The sequence below is a fragment of the Sordaria macrospora genome, chromosome 6 (genome assembly GCF_033870435.1).
Source record: "Sordaria macrospora chromosome 6, complete sequence".
NCBI lineage: Eukaryota > Fungi > Ascomycota > Sordariomycetes > Sordariales > Sordariaceae > Sordaria > Sordaria macrospora.
Window position 1 is genome coordinate 1,137,461 of NC_089376.1, and position 12,891 is coordinate 1,150,351.

Consider the following 12,891-nt stretch of genomic DNA (forward strand, 5'->3'; position numbering starts at 1 on the left):
AAGAAGAATCTTCAGCGGAAGGAGGGGCAAATAAGGATAGCGAGTGATGCCCGAGCACTACACAGCGAGGCAAAGACAGGAAGGGAAGGGACAATGTTAAAGATGGTGGGATGAACGATGCCACCACAACGACGGCTCTTTCCTCCCGTCAACTGGAACACCACTGCACCAAACGGGCAGGAGCCTCCATGTTAGTGGATTTGGTGAGTTTCGCGCCTGTATCTTAACAGTTGATATTATGTAGCGCTCGTACCCCATCCAGCCCCTTTGCTCGTTTGCTCGTACCGTGACCTCCTCAACCAGTTGAAGTGGTCGCCAATGCAATCCCACCCAATTTTGATAGAACCGCACGATTGCCCTTGCCTTCCATCACCAGTTCCTCTGGAAAAAGAAGGTCGTCACTGGGCCGCCAGTGGTGATACGTGAGAATTAAGTTATCTTGGCATGCCGTACCGTGTGGATTTGACCATCTCCCCCACTGTAATTGCCCACTTCTCCTTTAGGCCTCACCCTGGCTTATCATGGACGGTCAGGAAAGCTGAAAGAAGAAAACAGGTTCGTGATCTTGTTTGCAAACTGGTGAACAAGGGGCGGCTGAGGCGCTTGTGGAATGTGGTCGGGGGTTGTGACGGTCGCAAAGCAGATTGGGCATCTCCCTAACACTGACATGTGGACTGCGGAGCTAGGGATGCCTCTAACAGCCCACACTAACACTAACACCTGGACTTTGTGATCCTTGTGCTCCACGGGCTGAGATCCGAGTAAATAACGAGACACTGCGTGTGTTCTCAACCGAAACAAGTCCAATTGACCAGTAATGAGAGATGGGGACCAAGAGATTTCTTGCTGTCAGTTGCCGCAGTTTTGTCTCTTCTTCTTCCCGTTCAGGTCTGTCCCAAAACAGAGGCCTCGGTAAAACACACACTGTACTGAGGAACAGTTAAAGGACCCCCATCAGAAGCACATCATCCACTATGGTAACCCCCCCTCGGCCTAACGCATAATGTCACTGGAGAAACAGGCGCCTTCCCGAATTGGCAGCTCATTAACGCAGCTCTGTATACAGTTAGCCAGTTAAACGACAGGAGCGAGCGAGGTCTCGACCCCGGGCCCGACTTCGCTCATCCTTCCTTGGATAGACGACTGGGCGAGACATTACGGTGGCAGTCGATACAACCTTCTTGAAGATGGTTGATGGACACGGAAGGGTGGCGGGATGCCATCCGAAGAGGAGAGGTCGTCGACCGGGAGGGTTCAACACGGAAGGAGGAACGGACGTGACTACCCCTACAACGGACACTGGTACGTACTGTTGCACGGAATGCCTCCTTCCACTTGTGAAAGACATCTGAGCGTTGTTGTATTAAAACACCAAGTCCTCCTTCCTCGAATCCATCTTGCTGGTCTCTCTTTCCCTGCAGGTCTATCCTCTTCATCCCAATTCACTCAACCTCTTCAATGCAGTGTTGAGCCTCTATTCTTAATATCTGAGATTCTTCCTACAACACCGCATCTCACTATCGACACCTCCAGTACCTACATACTGCATCCTTCTTACCCCTAATTCCCCACGGGAACCCTAAAGCATATCCCTGGGGTGACATCACAACTGCGGCCCAAGATGGCGCAAAACGTCACCGAGATCCACGATGTGGGCGTGGACAAGAAGTCTAGCCCATACGATGAGGCCCGCATCAACGAAAAGGCCCCCTACGACTTTGCTGCCGAGGAGGCCCCCATCGACCGTGCCGTCGAAGCGTAAGTTTGACCTTACATACACCATGCAACGGCCCGTTCCGTTGTGGAAAAGACCATGACTAACACCAACAACAACCACAGTGACTTCAATGTCACGGAACAGGATCTTCAGGAGGCCAAGGCCCTCGCCGACAACATGTCGCTCGAGGAAGTCCGAGCCCTCATGGAGCAGGTCCTTAAGATCCACGGCAACGACCCCAACTTCCCCCACACCATCATCACCAAGATCGAGGAGTTTCTGAGCAACGACAGCATCCTGGAGAATCCCGAAAAGTATGAGGAGATCATCTACGAGATGAAGATTGAGGCTGCCCTCATCACCAACAACTCGCCCTACGCAGAAGTCCGTGCCGTTGTCGACAACCATGATGATCCTACAATGCCCTCCTCCACCATCCGTGCCTGGGTCATCGGTATCATTTTTTCCTGCGCTCTCGGTGCCATCAACCAGCTCTTCTCCATCCGCATGCCTGCCATTACCGTTGGTCTCAACGTCGCCCAGCTGTTGGCCTTCCCTCTTGGCAAGTTCTGCGAAAAGACGCTCCCGGATATCGGCTTCACCCTCTTCGGCTCTCGCCACAGCCTCAACCCTGGACCCTTCAACCGCAAGGAACACATGCTTATCACCATCATGGCCAACGTCGCCGGTAGCACCCCCTACACCAACAACATCATTTGGTCTCAGTATCTTCCTCAGTACTTCAACCAGTCCTACGCTGGCCAGTTCAGCTACCAGATCTTGATCGCCCTCTCTACCAACATGATCGGTTACGGCATGGCCGGCTTGACCCGTCGTTTCCTCGTCTATCCCAGCTACTGCGTCTGGCCCGCCTCGCTCGTCACCATTGCCCTCAACAACGCCTTCCACAGCGAGACAAACGTGCCTGTGCTTGGACCTCTCAAGAAGGTCTTCTCCATGTCGCGCTACACCTTCTTCCTGTGGGCTACCTTGGCAATGTTCGTCTACTTCTGGCTTCCCAACTACATCTTCCTTGCTCTCAGCGCCTTTAGCTGGCTCTCCTGGATCTCCCCGAACAACATGGTTCTCAGCAACATCACCGGCTTCAATAACGGTCTCGGTCTCAACCCGTGGCCCACGTTCGACTGGAACGTCCTGCTTTTTGACGCCACCGACCCGCTCATGGTTCCCTTCTTTAGCACGTTTAACAAGTTCGTGGGCATGTTCTGCTCTTTCTTCGTTGTCATCGGTATCTGGTGGACCAACGCCTACAACACGGGCTACCTGCCCATCAACTCGAACAAGGTCTACGACAACACAGGCGGCCGCTACGACATCTCGCGCGCAATCAATGAAAAGGGTCTGTTCGATGCTGAAAAGTACGAGGCCTACTCGCCTGCTTACCTGGCTGCCGGCAACTTGGTTGTTTACCTCTTCTTCTTTGCCATCTACCCTGCCACTCTCGCCTATATCCTGCTCAACCACCGCTACGAAGTTAGCATGGGCTTCAAGAACCTTTGGAACTCGCTCCGCAGGAACAAGAACACCGAGGTAGGCCAGTACAAGGATGTGCACAACCGTCTCATGGCCGTCTACTCTGAAGTTCCCGAGTGGTGGTACCTGATTGTCCTCGTTGGCGCCATCGGCTGTGGTATCGGTGGCATTGCCGGCTGGGAGACCTACACCACTCCTGCTGTCGTTTTCTACGGTCTTATTCTCTGCATCGTTTTCGTCATCCCCGTCGGCATCGTCAAGGCCATGACCGGCATGGAAGTCACCCTCAACGTCTTGGCCGAGTTCATCGGTGGTTCCTGGGTTGAAGGCAACGCCCTCGCCATGAACTTCTTCAAGTCGTTTGGCTATGTCACCTGCGCCCACGCCGTCTGGTTCGCCAACGATCTCAAGCTCGCTCATTACGTCAAGATCCCCCCCAAGCACACCTTCGCCGCCCAGGTCATTGCCACGCTCGTCTCCACCTTCATCTGCACCGGCATTCTCAACTTCCAGATGAACGATATCCCCAACGTCTGCACCAATGATGCCCCTAACAAGATGACGTGCCCGGGTATCAACACCTTCTTCACGGCTTCGGTTCTCTGGGGTACCATTGGCCCCAAGAAGATCTTTGGTCACAACGGCCAGTACACGGTCCTCATGATCGGATGGCCCCTCGGTCTTATTCTCCCCGTCATCATCTGGTACGTCCAGAAGAAGTTTCCCCAAAAGAAGTGGCTGCGCCAGATCCACCCCATAGTCCTGCTGTACGGAGCCATGTACTGGGCCCCCTACAACCTGTCATACGTTATCCCCTCGGTCTGGATCGGCTGGCTTTCTTGGATCTGGTGCAAGAGCCGCTTCCTCGGCTTCTGGTCCAAGTACAACTTCGTCCTGTCGGCCGCTTTCACCACGGGTATCTCGGTCGCTGCCGTCATCATCTTCTTCAGCTTGGACTGGTCGGGTGTCGAGGTTAGCTGGTGGGGTAACAATGTGGTTTATCAGGGGTGCGAGGATACAGCTTGCTTGTTGAAGGAGTTGAAGGAGGGAGAGATTTTCGGGCCCGGACCGGGTCAGTTCCATTAAGCGTGGAAGAGTGAGGGAAGGAATGGTTGTTTGGTTGGTTGTTGTTGAATGTTGTTGATACCCAGGTTTTGATGATGTATGGTTGAGTGATGTGGGAAATTGAATAATGTCGTATGGTAGTATGATTAGTATAGCCTTATATGTCTTTGTACATGATGATAATGATGTTGGAATAAACAACCGTGTGCCACGTCGTGTTGGGCTGTGCATGTCTTTATCGTCGTTGGTGGTGTGTTGGTTTGGTTACATGACCAAAGTGATTCGAGGATGTAGGTAAATCATCGTAACCCGCTTTCTCGAGTATTGCGAGGTCCAAAGCGTCGCTGTAGCCGACAACACGAGAGTTCCTCTTCGTCAGGAGTATATATATGTTTACTTTCGGACAGACTCAATCGATCGGTACTCGCCATTGAAGTATTCAAACTTACTGATCACTTTCCTCATTAATCCGTCGCCTTCCTTTTGTCTTCCGGCGTTATCTTTTCCGCTGGGATACTCCCGTTGAACACTTTCGTCTTAGACTACCTAGACTAGACATATCCTGACATCCTGCGAAGAGCTGCCACTCCACTACCCCTCACAATCCGAGGAAAAGGAGGATCGGACCGTATCCCACCTGGATTATCTACCAGTACTACCACAGGGAGTGCGTGAGAGTAAATCCTGTCCCTGCCCCTCAGGGTATCGATCGATGAATCAATGTTTATTTCCTTCTCTCATCCCTCACAGACTGTCCAGACACCAGCTAGTTTTGGTCATCTGCTTCTGGACTGTTTAGCCTCCTCCCTTTTTGTGTTTTCTGGCCACCCATCCTATTCGTTCGAATAATATTGAAGTATCGTACGCAGTTCCCCTTATTCTCGAAAAGTGCGGCGGCCGCTTAGGTATAGTAGACTTAATCGAGACCATGATCGACGAGACGACGACGTCCCACTGCACCTGTCCGTCCATCCCGCCGTCCATCCCTCCGTCAATCCATCCATCAAAAGTAGGTAGAAATAGTCACACATTGAATGCTAAGAGAACAAAATGGTAGGTAGAAGCAACAAACTGTTTTTCTCTATAGGAAACAGAATAGTATTGTAGTAGATTGCGATTGCCGAGGTAGGAAGACAGTGAAAACCCCTAACCGATCGATGGGTCTGAAGCCACCATCGGCCTCATCCTCTGGGTGACGATGATCTCTGCAGACAGGTACCGGTAGTAAGTGAGCCGACGGGTCCGAGGCTCACTTCCTTCCCTGCCCTGGTGACCGTACCGATCCAGCAGACAGATGAGAAGGCAGGTGAGAAGGCAGGTGACAAGGCAGATGTACATGCAAGTCTCAGCCTAGATTTCGCCTCGGGTTTACCATCTGATCCATACATATATCTATGCATGCATGTTTATCTATCTGTATGGACAACGCGCCGTATCCTCGTCTGATCTGCTGGCCTTGCGGCGTCAGTTCGTCGCGCCATTACTGCCTGCTGAGAACGTGACCCTGCACAATGCAAAGCCTGTTCGACATCGACATGCTCACCAGATTGTTCGAGACACGCGATTCCGAGTATATCTGCCCATGTCTGTAATCCAAGTGCTCAAGTTGTTGATTTGTCATTGTTCTCTGATTAAATTGATTACGGCCATTTCTAAACAAGCCGTCATAATATTGTTTGTATCTTTTATTGCCGTTGCTTCCGCCACCTTCTTCATTCATGGTAGTGCTTCATGGGGTGCATCATCATGTTCGGGGCATATCTCTTGCCGTCCTTTTCGACAATGAGCCAGGGGTGGGCGACATCATTGGGCAGCTCCTTGCCCATCCAGGCATCAACGATTTGCCTTGGCCACTCGCTCTCCCACCAAAAGGTCAATCCCATGCCTCTTGGGTGCTCCCACAGGTTGGGGCCGACGCCATCGGTGCTGTTGGCCGGTCCGCCCTTCCACCAGGCGTTTTGCGTCTCGTCGTCGTGCTCATTCTTCCAGAACACGGGGTGCTGAGGGAAGCTCAGCTTGAGACCGTGCCAGAGCGCAAAGCTGGACGGTGTCGCTTCGCTGGGTGCTCTCAGTCCCTTCACTAGTTGCGCCTCGTGGATGGCGAGTAGAAGTGTCCGGCTGGTCCTGGTAATCGCGGGTGGGCAGAAAAAGCGAGGCGTGCTGGTTCCATCCTTGAAGCCTCCTAACCATCCCTTGAAAACCCAGGCATCGGCCTTTTGCGCATTGTTGCATGCCGACGTAACGATCACATCCGCGTCCTCGCCGACACCCCATTTGAAGTCCTCGTTTTCCGCCAGCTCAGTCGGTGGCGCGGGTCCGATGGGATCGATGTCGGGAATGCTCAGAGGGCCCCAGATGTACGCCCCACCCTTGTTAGCCCTGTTGACCGCGTCGGAAAAGTTCTTGTAGTCTCCAATCTTGTTCTCCATCTGCTGAAACATGGCGCGCTCGAAGGCCTGCTTGCGCGGCTCCTTGCGCGCAAAGTCGGACATCTTGTCGAGGAACTTGCCAGCATCACCGGTGAAGCGCATGTCGAGCTCAACTTGCCAGATGTGGTCAAACTCGGGGTAGTGGAGTGAGAAGAGCTGGACTGGTTGGTACACCTGCCACATGGTTCTGCATTACGGTTAGTCTCCTTCTTTGCGATGCTGGGGGCAAATCCTCTTACCTGTGCTCTGCGATATCCGGATACCAGCTCTCCAGCAGACGATCATCCCATAACACTGCGATTTCGCGGAACTCGGCGGGAAGCCCAAGCTCGCTCAGAGCCTTTTCATAATTCTCGTCCGATGCGAAAATGTACGGTTGATAGTCCTTCATATCCACGAGCAGAATGACCTGATACTCTCCTCCTGTCCTCAAGGACGCCTCAACGATCAGCGAGCGAAGGTTCTGCATATCCTCAGACTTCCAATCGTATCCTCTCCATGCGCGCACGATAATTGCTGTTCGTCTCGTGTTCTTGAACTCGTGCCACTGGCGAGTCTCGGGAATGCGCGTCGCGTTTCTATATCCGAGCCGAACCATCTGAAGAGTGTTGTCGAAAGGGGTAGCCGAGGTGGGGAAGCGATGGCGGTTCCTCTCGAAGCATTCGTTCTGGAGCTTGCCCCAGTTGATCTTGTTCCAGTCGACCTTGGATCTGTTGTACGACTTGTCCTCCTCGCCGTACCCGTAGGGTCCGTATCGTCCGTCAATCGTCATCCATGTCTGCTCGAGGCCGATGGTCGCATATGAGCCCCAGAAGGGCTGGGGATAGGCTGGGGACGGGGCGCACATGTTAGCGGGGAACACAAGCCTGAGAAGCAGCGAGGGGGGGCGCAACATACCAACATCGAGCTTTTCCTCCTTCAACTCGTCATCAGGACTGCGCGACAGGAACTGGCCACGAGGCCCATAACACGGGACACGACCCTGTAGCGGAGGTGGTGGTTTGAAGTTGGTGGACTGGCGAATAGGGCCTTTCTTAGGGGGTTCGGTGAAGGGGGAGAAGGAGGAGGCCCAGCGTGGTGACCATGGCCCCAAAATTAGGAAGAGGAAGAGGTATACGGCCGCGACGGGGATGAGGACTTGTCGGGTGAAGATTATTCGGCGGAACTTGACGAGTCCGCTCATGATGGGCGGTAGGGCTCAATGAGACTGGCGAAGAGTCGCAAAGAGTTCCCAAGGTGGGAGAGAAAGGATAAGGAGGGCCCGCGACGACCTCCTACCCCAAGGAAATGGAAGGAGGGCTCGTGGTCTGGTGGTGGCTATCGCATACAAGCCAAAGAAGTGAAGAGCGGCTCAGTGCAAGTGCAGTGTGTTAAGGATCTAAAGCTGCCCCGCGTCGAAGTCGTCGCAAGGAAGTCGCGAGTGGTCCCTGTCCTTGTATCGATGGCTAGGCCGGTGTGGCGGTGGTTAAACCTGGAAGTCTTGTCGTCGAAAGCTTTGAACAAGAAACGAAGAAATGAAGGACCAATTATGGGGAAGAAGGTATCACGAAAGGGGAAGTCGCATGACGCTGAAAAGAGGCAACTGAAAAGACGTCCCGTCCCAAAAAAAGGGAGAAACAAGATGAAGAGAAAGACAATTGGATTGCACGACAGGAGATGGAAAAGATCAGATCAATCAATGGTGCAGCCGGTTTCACCACATTATTTTGTCGTGCGAGTCCCAGTCAGTGGAGGCACCGCCAACCAGGGACGGCCAGGGACGGACAGGGACGGGAGGGCGATAGGGTACCACTGGCAGAGACAGCGACAACGCCCAGCGGCCCCGGCTAACGGCAGGCACCAATGAAGACAGCAAGCCAGACCCCTGAAGGCCGCCTTAGCGGGAAAACTGGACCCCTCCCGAGCCCTCGTCGCCCCCTGACCGAATTCGAGTCGCGGGCTGAGTGAGACTTGGTTTTTGACACTGCCAATTCTGCGTCTTTTGGATGCCTCTCTACGGCCTATGATTGGCTGTTTAGGCCAGTAGTGTTGGACTGTTGGGTCTTGTCCTTCAGACTCGAGGGAATTCTCACGATAGTCGCTCATTCCGAGCGAGCGGCCATTCGGGAGGATGAGTATGCGAGAGCCGGAGTATACTGTTTAGGCTGCCATCAAAGAACTGGCCTGGAAGAAACGGGAGAGTGGGCTCGGCATGCGTTAGCAATGCGTGTTGGTTGTTTGTCTCTCTTTCTCATACTAGCGGCCGAAAGGGGAGAAGAATGTCCAGATGGCAAAGAATAAAGCGGACGGGACACAGCAATCTAAACAATAGAAGCAACAATGAACATGCGATTCAACCTCAGAGCTCAAAATGGACGAATTCGAAAAGGAAGAAAAGAAGTCCCAGAACACTTCTTCCTAGGTATAAAGCCAAGACTCCCGACGGACCCCCACAAGGTTGCCAAGAAGGCCCGTCCAGAACCATGCATCACCAACTAAAAGAAATGGTGGGTTACAGTGACAATGCAGACGTCAGATTTGCACACAACGCTGATAAGAAAAGAGGTGGGCATGTGAATAGCTTCCAGAACTTCCCATTCTCGCCGATTTATAAAAAAAAAACACCGTCGTCTTGTCTTTTTCGTGGTCGAGAGAAGGCAGTCGGTGAAGCGGAAGAGACTTCGGCAGAAGACGAAATAAAGTTGAGGTCCCCCAACCCTTGCCCCTGAACCCCAACGGCTGCGGGTCGCTCCATGCGCGCCAACAACGCCTCATCCAGGGTTGGACCACCCACGTCGGAAACGCCTTTGCGTTCTTGGAAAATAGGGAATTCAACAGGGGCGTTGAAGAGTCCCATCGTCCATGAGGTTGAAGGTTGAGATCAAGGACAGAGGAGACTCGAAGTTTTCACCAAAGGTACTTTCGCTGCATGTCGTGCCTGATGGCGTCTGCCAACAAAGGCGCCACACATTCTGGTGCTAGGTGACATGTGACGAGGGTCTTCGTGATACGTACGTGTGAAAAAATGTTGTGTTTCAGACCCAATGATTGCAAATGGACGGCCAGTTGCAGAAATTACGCTCTCCAGGGACTAGAGGTGTTCCGCCTCTCGTTATCTGCCAACTGTTCACCCTGAATTGCAGATCTGCGAACATCGCGATTCCGCTGAAACGGCCCAACGGCTGTCGATCTCGCCATCCCCGAGCAAAGAGACTGCGAGGCTGCGAGGTAGCGCGAAAGAAGGATGCTGAGCAGCTTCACTCTCGACGTGGAGCACTTAACGTTGTTATCAGCCGTAACCACAGCCTGTGAAATTCCGTAAACATTCAAGTGCAGCCCGGTGGATAGTGATGAATCGCCTAGACGGCATCGAAAGGAAGTCTGTTTATAGGCGCGATGGCATCAGTTCTCTGACCGGTTCTACTCAGCATTAGCTAGGTACATTCAACGCCCGATTGATATGGTTGCGCTTGCCTTTGTGTTTCCACGCTCGTGTGCTAACCCCTGTAAGGCCTTTGCTCGCGGCTCGGTTTGAATCCAAGCCATCCATCGCATATTCGTCGTCGAAGCAGCAACGTCTTTCTTGTCCGCTTACACCTCGAAACGCCCGCGAGAAATGGAAACTGAGAAAGGCTGACTCGGTAAACTGACCCAAGGCTGTCCGACCGACGGCTTCCAGCAACCTCCAGGGACCACCTGTTCCGCACTGCGTCCGGACGTTCTGTATAGCCGAATAGCCTCCATACTCCACAGGTCTGCGTCGCCCATATCGTAGAAATCGGTTTTGGTATCGTTCATGTCGTGTCTCCCCGTCTAGTAGCGATGTCTGGTCGAGTAATCCTTCGGGCTGACCACCAAACCGCGTCCCTTCTTTGCGCCGCGGTAGACCGTCTCGATGATGTCGATCAGTTCTTGTTTGTCTTCGAGGACCCATTTGATCTTGTTATTGTCGCCAGTGCCGAGATCGATCATCATGTGTTTGTTTCGGAAGAAGCTGTGCAATTGACACTTGTCAGCAACTGTCTGTTAAAAGATCCAGAGAGGTAAGGTGGCACTTACAACATGAGCGTGCACTCATCGTATAACTCGTACATCTGGTTGAAATCGGGAACCTTATCAATGTCGCAGAGGTAACTGTTGGTATTGCGATAGGTCAGCGGCTGTTAACGGAAGGATGGGATGAAGATTCAGGAAATGACCTACATTACAGCAAAATTCTTGACCTTGTCGGCGATGCGGTAGAGGACTTCGTCTTGGCGCATGCAGTCGGGGCTGTGATCGCGGCCGAAACGGATAACCACCACACGCTCGTCTTCGCTTAGGATGGCCTGGTCGACGTGCCAGCCGGTCTCGAGATGGGGAAGGACGATGGAGCCCATGATGATTGTGGAGGTGAATGATCGATGAGCTTAATCGCAGACGGGTTCTGTTGGTACGTAATTGGTGTCAATAGTCCAAAGCACGAAATGGCGCAGATGGTGCAAAATGGCGAGAAAGAGTAATGGTGAACAATTATGATGATGTTGATTGGAAGCGCGACCGCGGTCGAAGCTCGTCGAAATTCCCCACTACCACAACCTCTACGGCTGGCTTACGTAAGGCATGTGTTATCCATAAGACACTAAAAGGCTTGGCGTTTGCGACAGCTGCAAGCCCGCGACCATCGCGCTTCACTCGTCACCAACCTCGTCGTCGTCGTCGGCATCATCATCCTGCCCTGGCATGTCGACTCAGAGCCAACCGCATCGACAATCCTTTACGGTCACAGACACGATTAACTCTGAAGTGGATTTGCTACTTCGACTGTATCACTATACTTCCTATTGAGGTACTCCTCCGTCTTCATAAATGTGCTTGTTTCGCTGTCCTGTCTAAGGCTGGTAATTCAACCCCAACAATCACTCCCTCCACCGAATCCCCCAATTACCCTTTGCAAAGTGTGGCTCAACCACCTTTCCTCCAGGCATAACGCACTCACACGGCTTCTTCTTGCCATCAACGTCAAACCCGAATACGACTCCTCTCCTGGCCACTGACTTGACCATCTCCTTTTGTTGCGCCTTTCTATCTCCTTCCATCCTCTTTTGTCGGATCTCTTCCTTCATCTCCTCCGTCTCTGCCTTCCGCTCAGCCCGGCCCTTTTCTCCACCAACGCTGCCATTGACTTCAGAGACCTCCTGAGCAGGGCGAATGCGCGTGCCGCTGCGAACGGACAGACGAGCGACCTCATGGCCACCCATGGTGTACGGATGAGACTTGCCCTTGGGTAGCGGGGCGATTTCGTCGTTGACAGCTTTGTCGTCCAGCCGCAGGGTGTCAAGGTTTATTCCTCCGATGGCCGAGTCCCTACTCGATGGGCGTGCCGCCTCTGTTGAAGTTGACTGAGACTCTTCATCTGCAGTGTCTTCGTCGGTGGTGCCCAGGCTGGTCAGCACCCTCGACCTCCGGTTCTTCTTCCTGCCATACACCTTCTCTGGATCATTCTCCCTCCCAAAGACAATTGCCTCCACCTCCTCTAACGTGACCACCCTGCTCTCTCCCTTCTTTGGCTTGGTTGAACCATTCTTTCCCTTCTTCTTTCCATCTGCTTGGTCATCCGCAACCTGCTCCATGCCCTCTACCTTTTCTCCGTTGAGCAGCTTCACATATGTCTCCCCAATTTGCTTTTCCTGCTCCTTTACATCTCGCCTCTTGTGATGGGACTCGCTACGACATCTCGGAGTGCAAAACTTGGGGGCGTCTTTCTGCTGCTGTTGGTCCGCTTCCGCCGTGGTCTCGGCGTCTTCTCTCTCTTGGTCTCTACCGCCTCGCTTTGGTCCCTTACTTTTGCCTGCTGCCTGCTTCTGGCCGGCAGCATTCGAAACGGAGGTGCCAATGGTGCCAAAGGAGCGCTTAGGCTCGATGAGCTTGCCGCAGCCTTTGCAGTATGGCTCTTCGGGATCATTTTGAAATTGTTGGAGGAGGTAGTATGGGGGTGGGATGGCGTCCGATTTGGTCGGACGAGAAAAGGAGGATGCCCAAGCCATGGCGTTGACGATAAAAAAAAAAAAAAGGTTCCGATGCTATGCTGACGTTACTGGTTCAGGTCGGGTTCGTGGAATGATGTTTAGTCAGTGAGTTAACATGCTTGAGTGCTAGCTGAACGCTATAAGTGGTATTTGAATGCGTCTTGGAATGGAGCTGATAGTGTTTGACGATGGAAAAAAA

The 12,891-nt window shown here is 52.9% G+C and overlaps 4 protein-coding genes across 4 annotated transcripts; 1 reads left to right on the forward strand and 3 right to left on the reverse strand.

Annotated features, from left to right (window-relative positions):
• Positions 1-1,422: 1,422 nt before the first annotated feature.
• SMAC4_05693 (uncharacterized protein) lies at positions 1,423-4,412 on the forward strand. The gene is made up of 2 exons (XM_024655767.2): positions 1,423-1,758; positions 1,840-4,412. Exons 1-2 carry the CDS (start codon positions 1,622-1,624, stop codon positions 4,295-4,297), a joined length of 2,595 nt encoding a protein of 864 aa, XP_024511598.1. The 5' UTR covers positions 1,423-1,621; the 3' UTR covers positions 4,298-4,412.
• Positions 4,413-5,899: 1,487 nt separating this feature from the next.
• Positions 5,900-7,888, reverse strand: SMAC4_05692 (uncharacterized protein; the record flags this gene model as incomplete). Its single annotated transcript, XM_003348549.2, has 4 exons — positions 5,900-6,892; positions 6,945-7,090; positions 7,115-7,533; positions 7,603-7,888. The coding sequence occupies 4 exons, from the start codon at positions 7,886-7,888 to the stop codon at positions 5,989-5,991; spliced, it is 1,755 nt and encodes a 584-aa protein (XP_003348597.1). The 3' UTR covers positions 5,900-5,988.
• Positions 7,889-10,114: 2,226 nt separating this feature from the next.
• On the reverse strand, positions 10,115-11,210 carry SMAC4_05691 (uncharacterized protein). The gene is made up of 3 exons (XM_003348548.2): positions 10,888-11,210; positions 10,744-10,818; positions 10,115-10,678 (listed from the first exon to the last, which is right to left on the reverse strand). Exons 1-3 carry the CDS (start codon positions 11,061-11,063, stop codon positions 10,498-10,500), a joined length of 432 nt encoding a protein of 143 aa, XP_003348596.1. The 5' UTR covers positions 11,064-11,210; the 3' UTR covers positions 10,115-10,497.
• Positions 11,211-11,466: 256 nt separating this feature from the next.
• SMAC4_05690 (uncharacterized protein) lies at positions 11,467-12,710 on the reverse strand (the record flags this gene model as incomplete). The annotated part of the gene is made up of 1 exon (XM_003348547.2): positions 11,467-12,710. The coding sequence occupies one exon, from the start codon at positions 12,708-12,710 to the stop codon at positions 11,583-11,585; it is 1,128 nt and encodes a 375-aa protein (XP_003348595.1). The 3' UTR covers positions 11,467-11,582.
• Between the last annotated feature and the right edge of the window lie 181 nt (positions 12,711-12,891).

Bases quoted from the DNA above. Each gene is read 5' to 3' on its own strand.
- SMAC4_05693 (XM_024655767.2), top strand. From the start codon at position 1,622: ATGGCGCAAAACGTCACCGAGATCCACGATGTGGGCGTGGACAAGAAG. The intron at 1,759-1,839 runs GTAAGTTTGACC...CAACAACCACAG, and splicing joins ATCGACCGTGCCGTCGAAGC to TGACTTCAATGTCACGGAAC.
- SMAC4_05691 (XM_003348548.2), bottom strand. From the start codon at position 11,063: ATGGGCTCCATCGTCCTTCCCCATCTCGAGACCGGCTGGCACGTCGAC. The intron at 10,819-10,887 runs GTAGGTCATTTC...CAATACCAACAG, and splicing joins GTCAAGAATTTTGCTGTAAT to TTACCTCTGCGACATTGATA. The intron at 10,679-10,743 runs GTAAGTGCCACC...TCAATTGCACAG, and splicing joins GATGAGTGCACGCTCATGTT to CTTCTTCCGAAACAAACACA.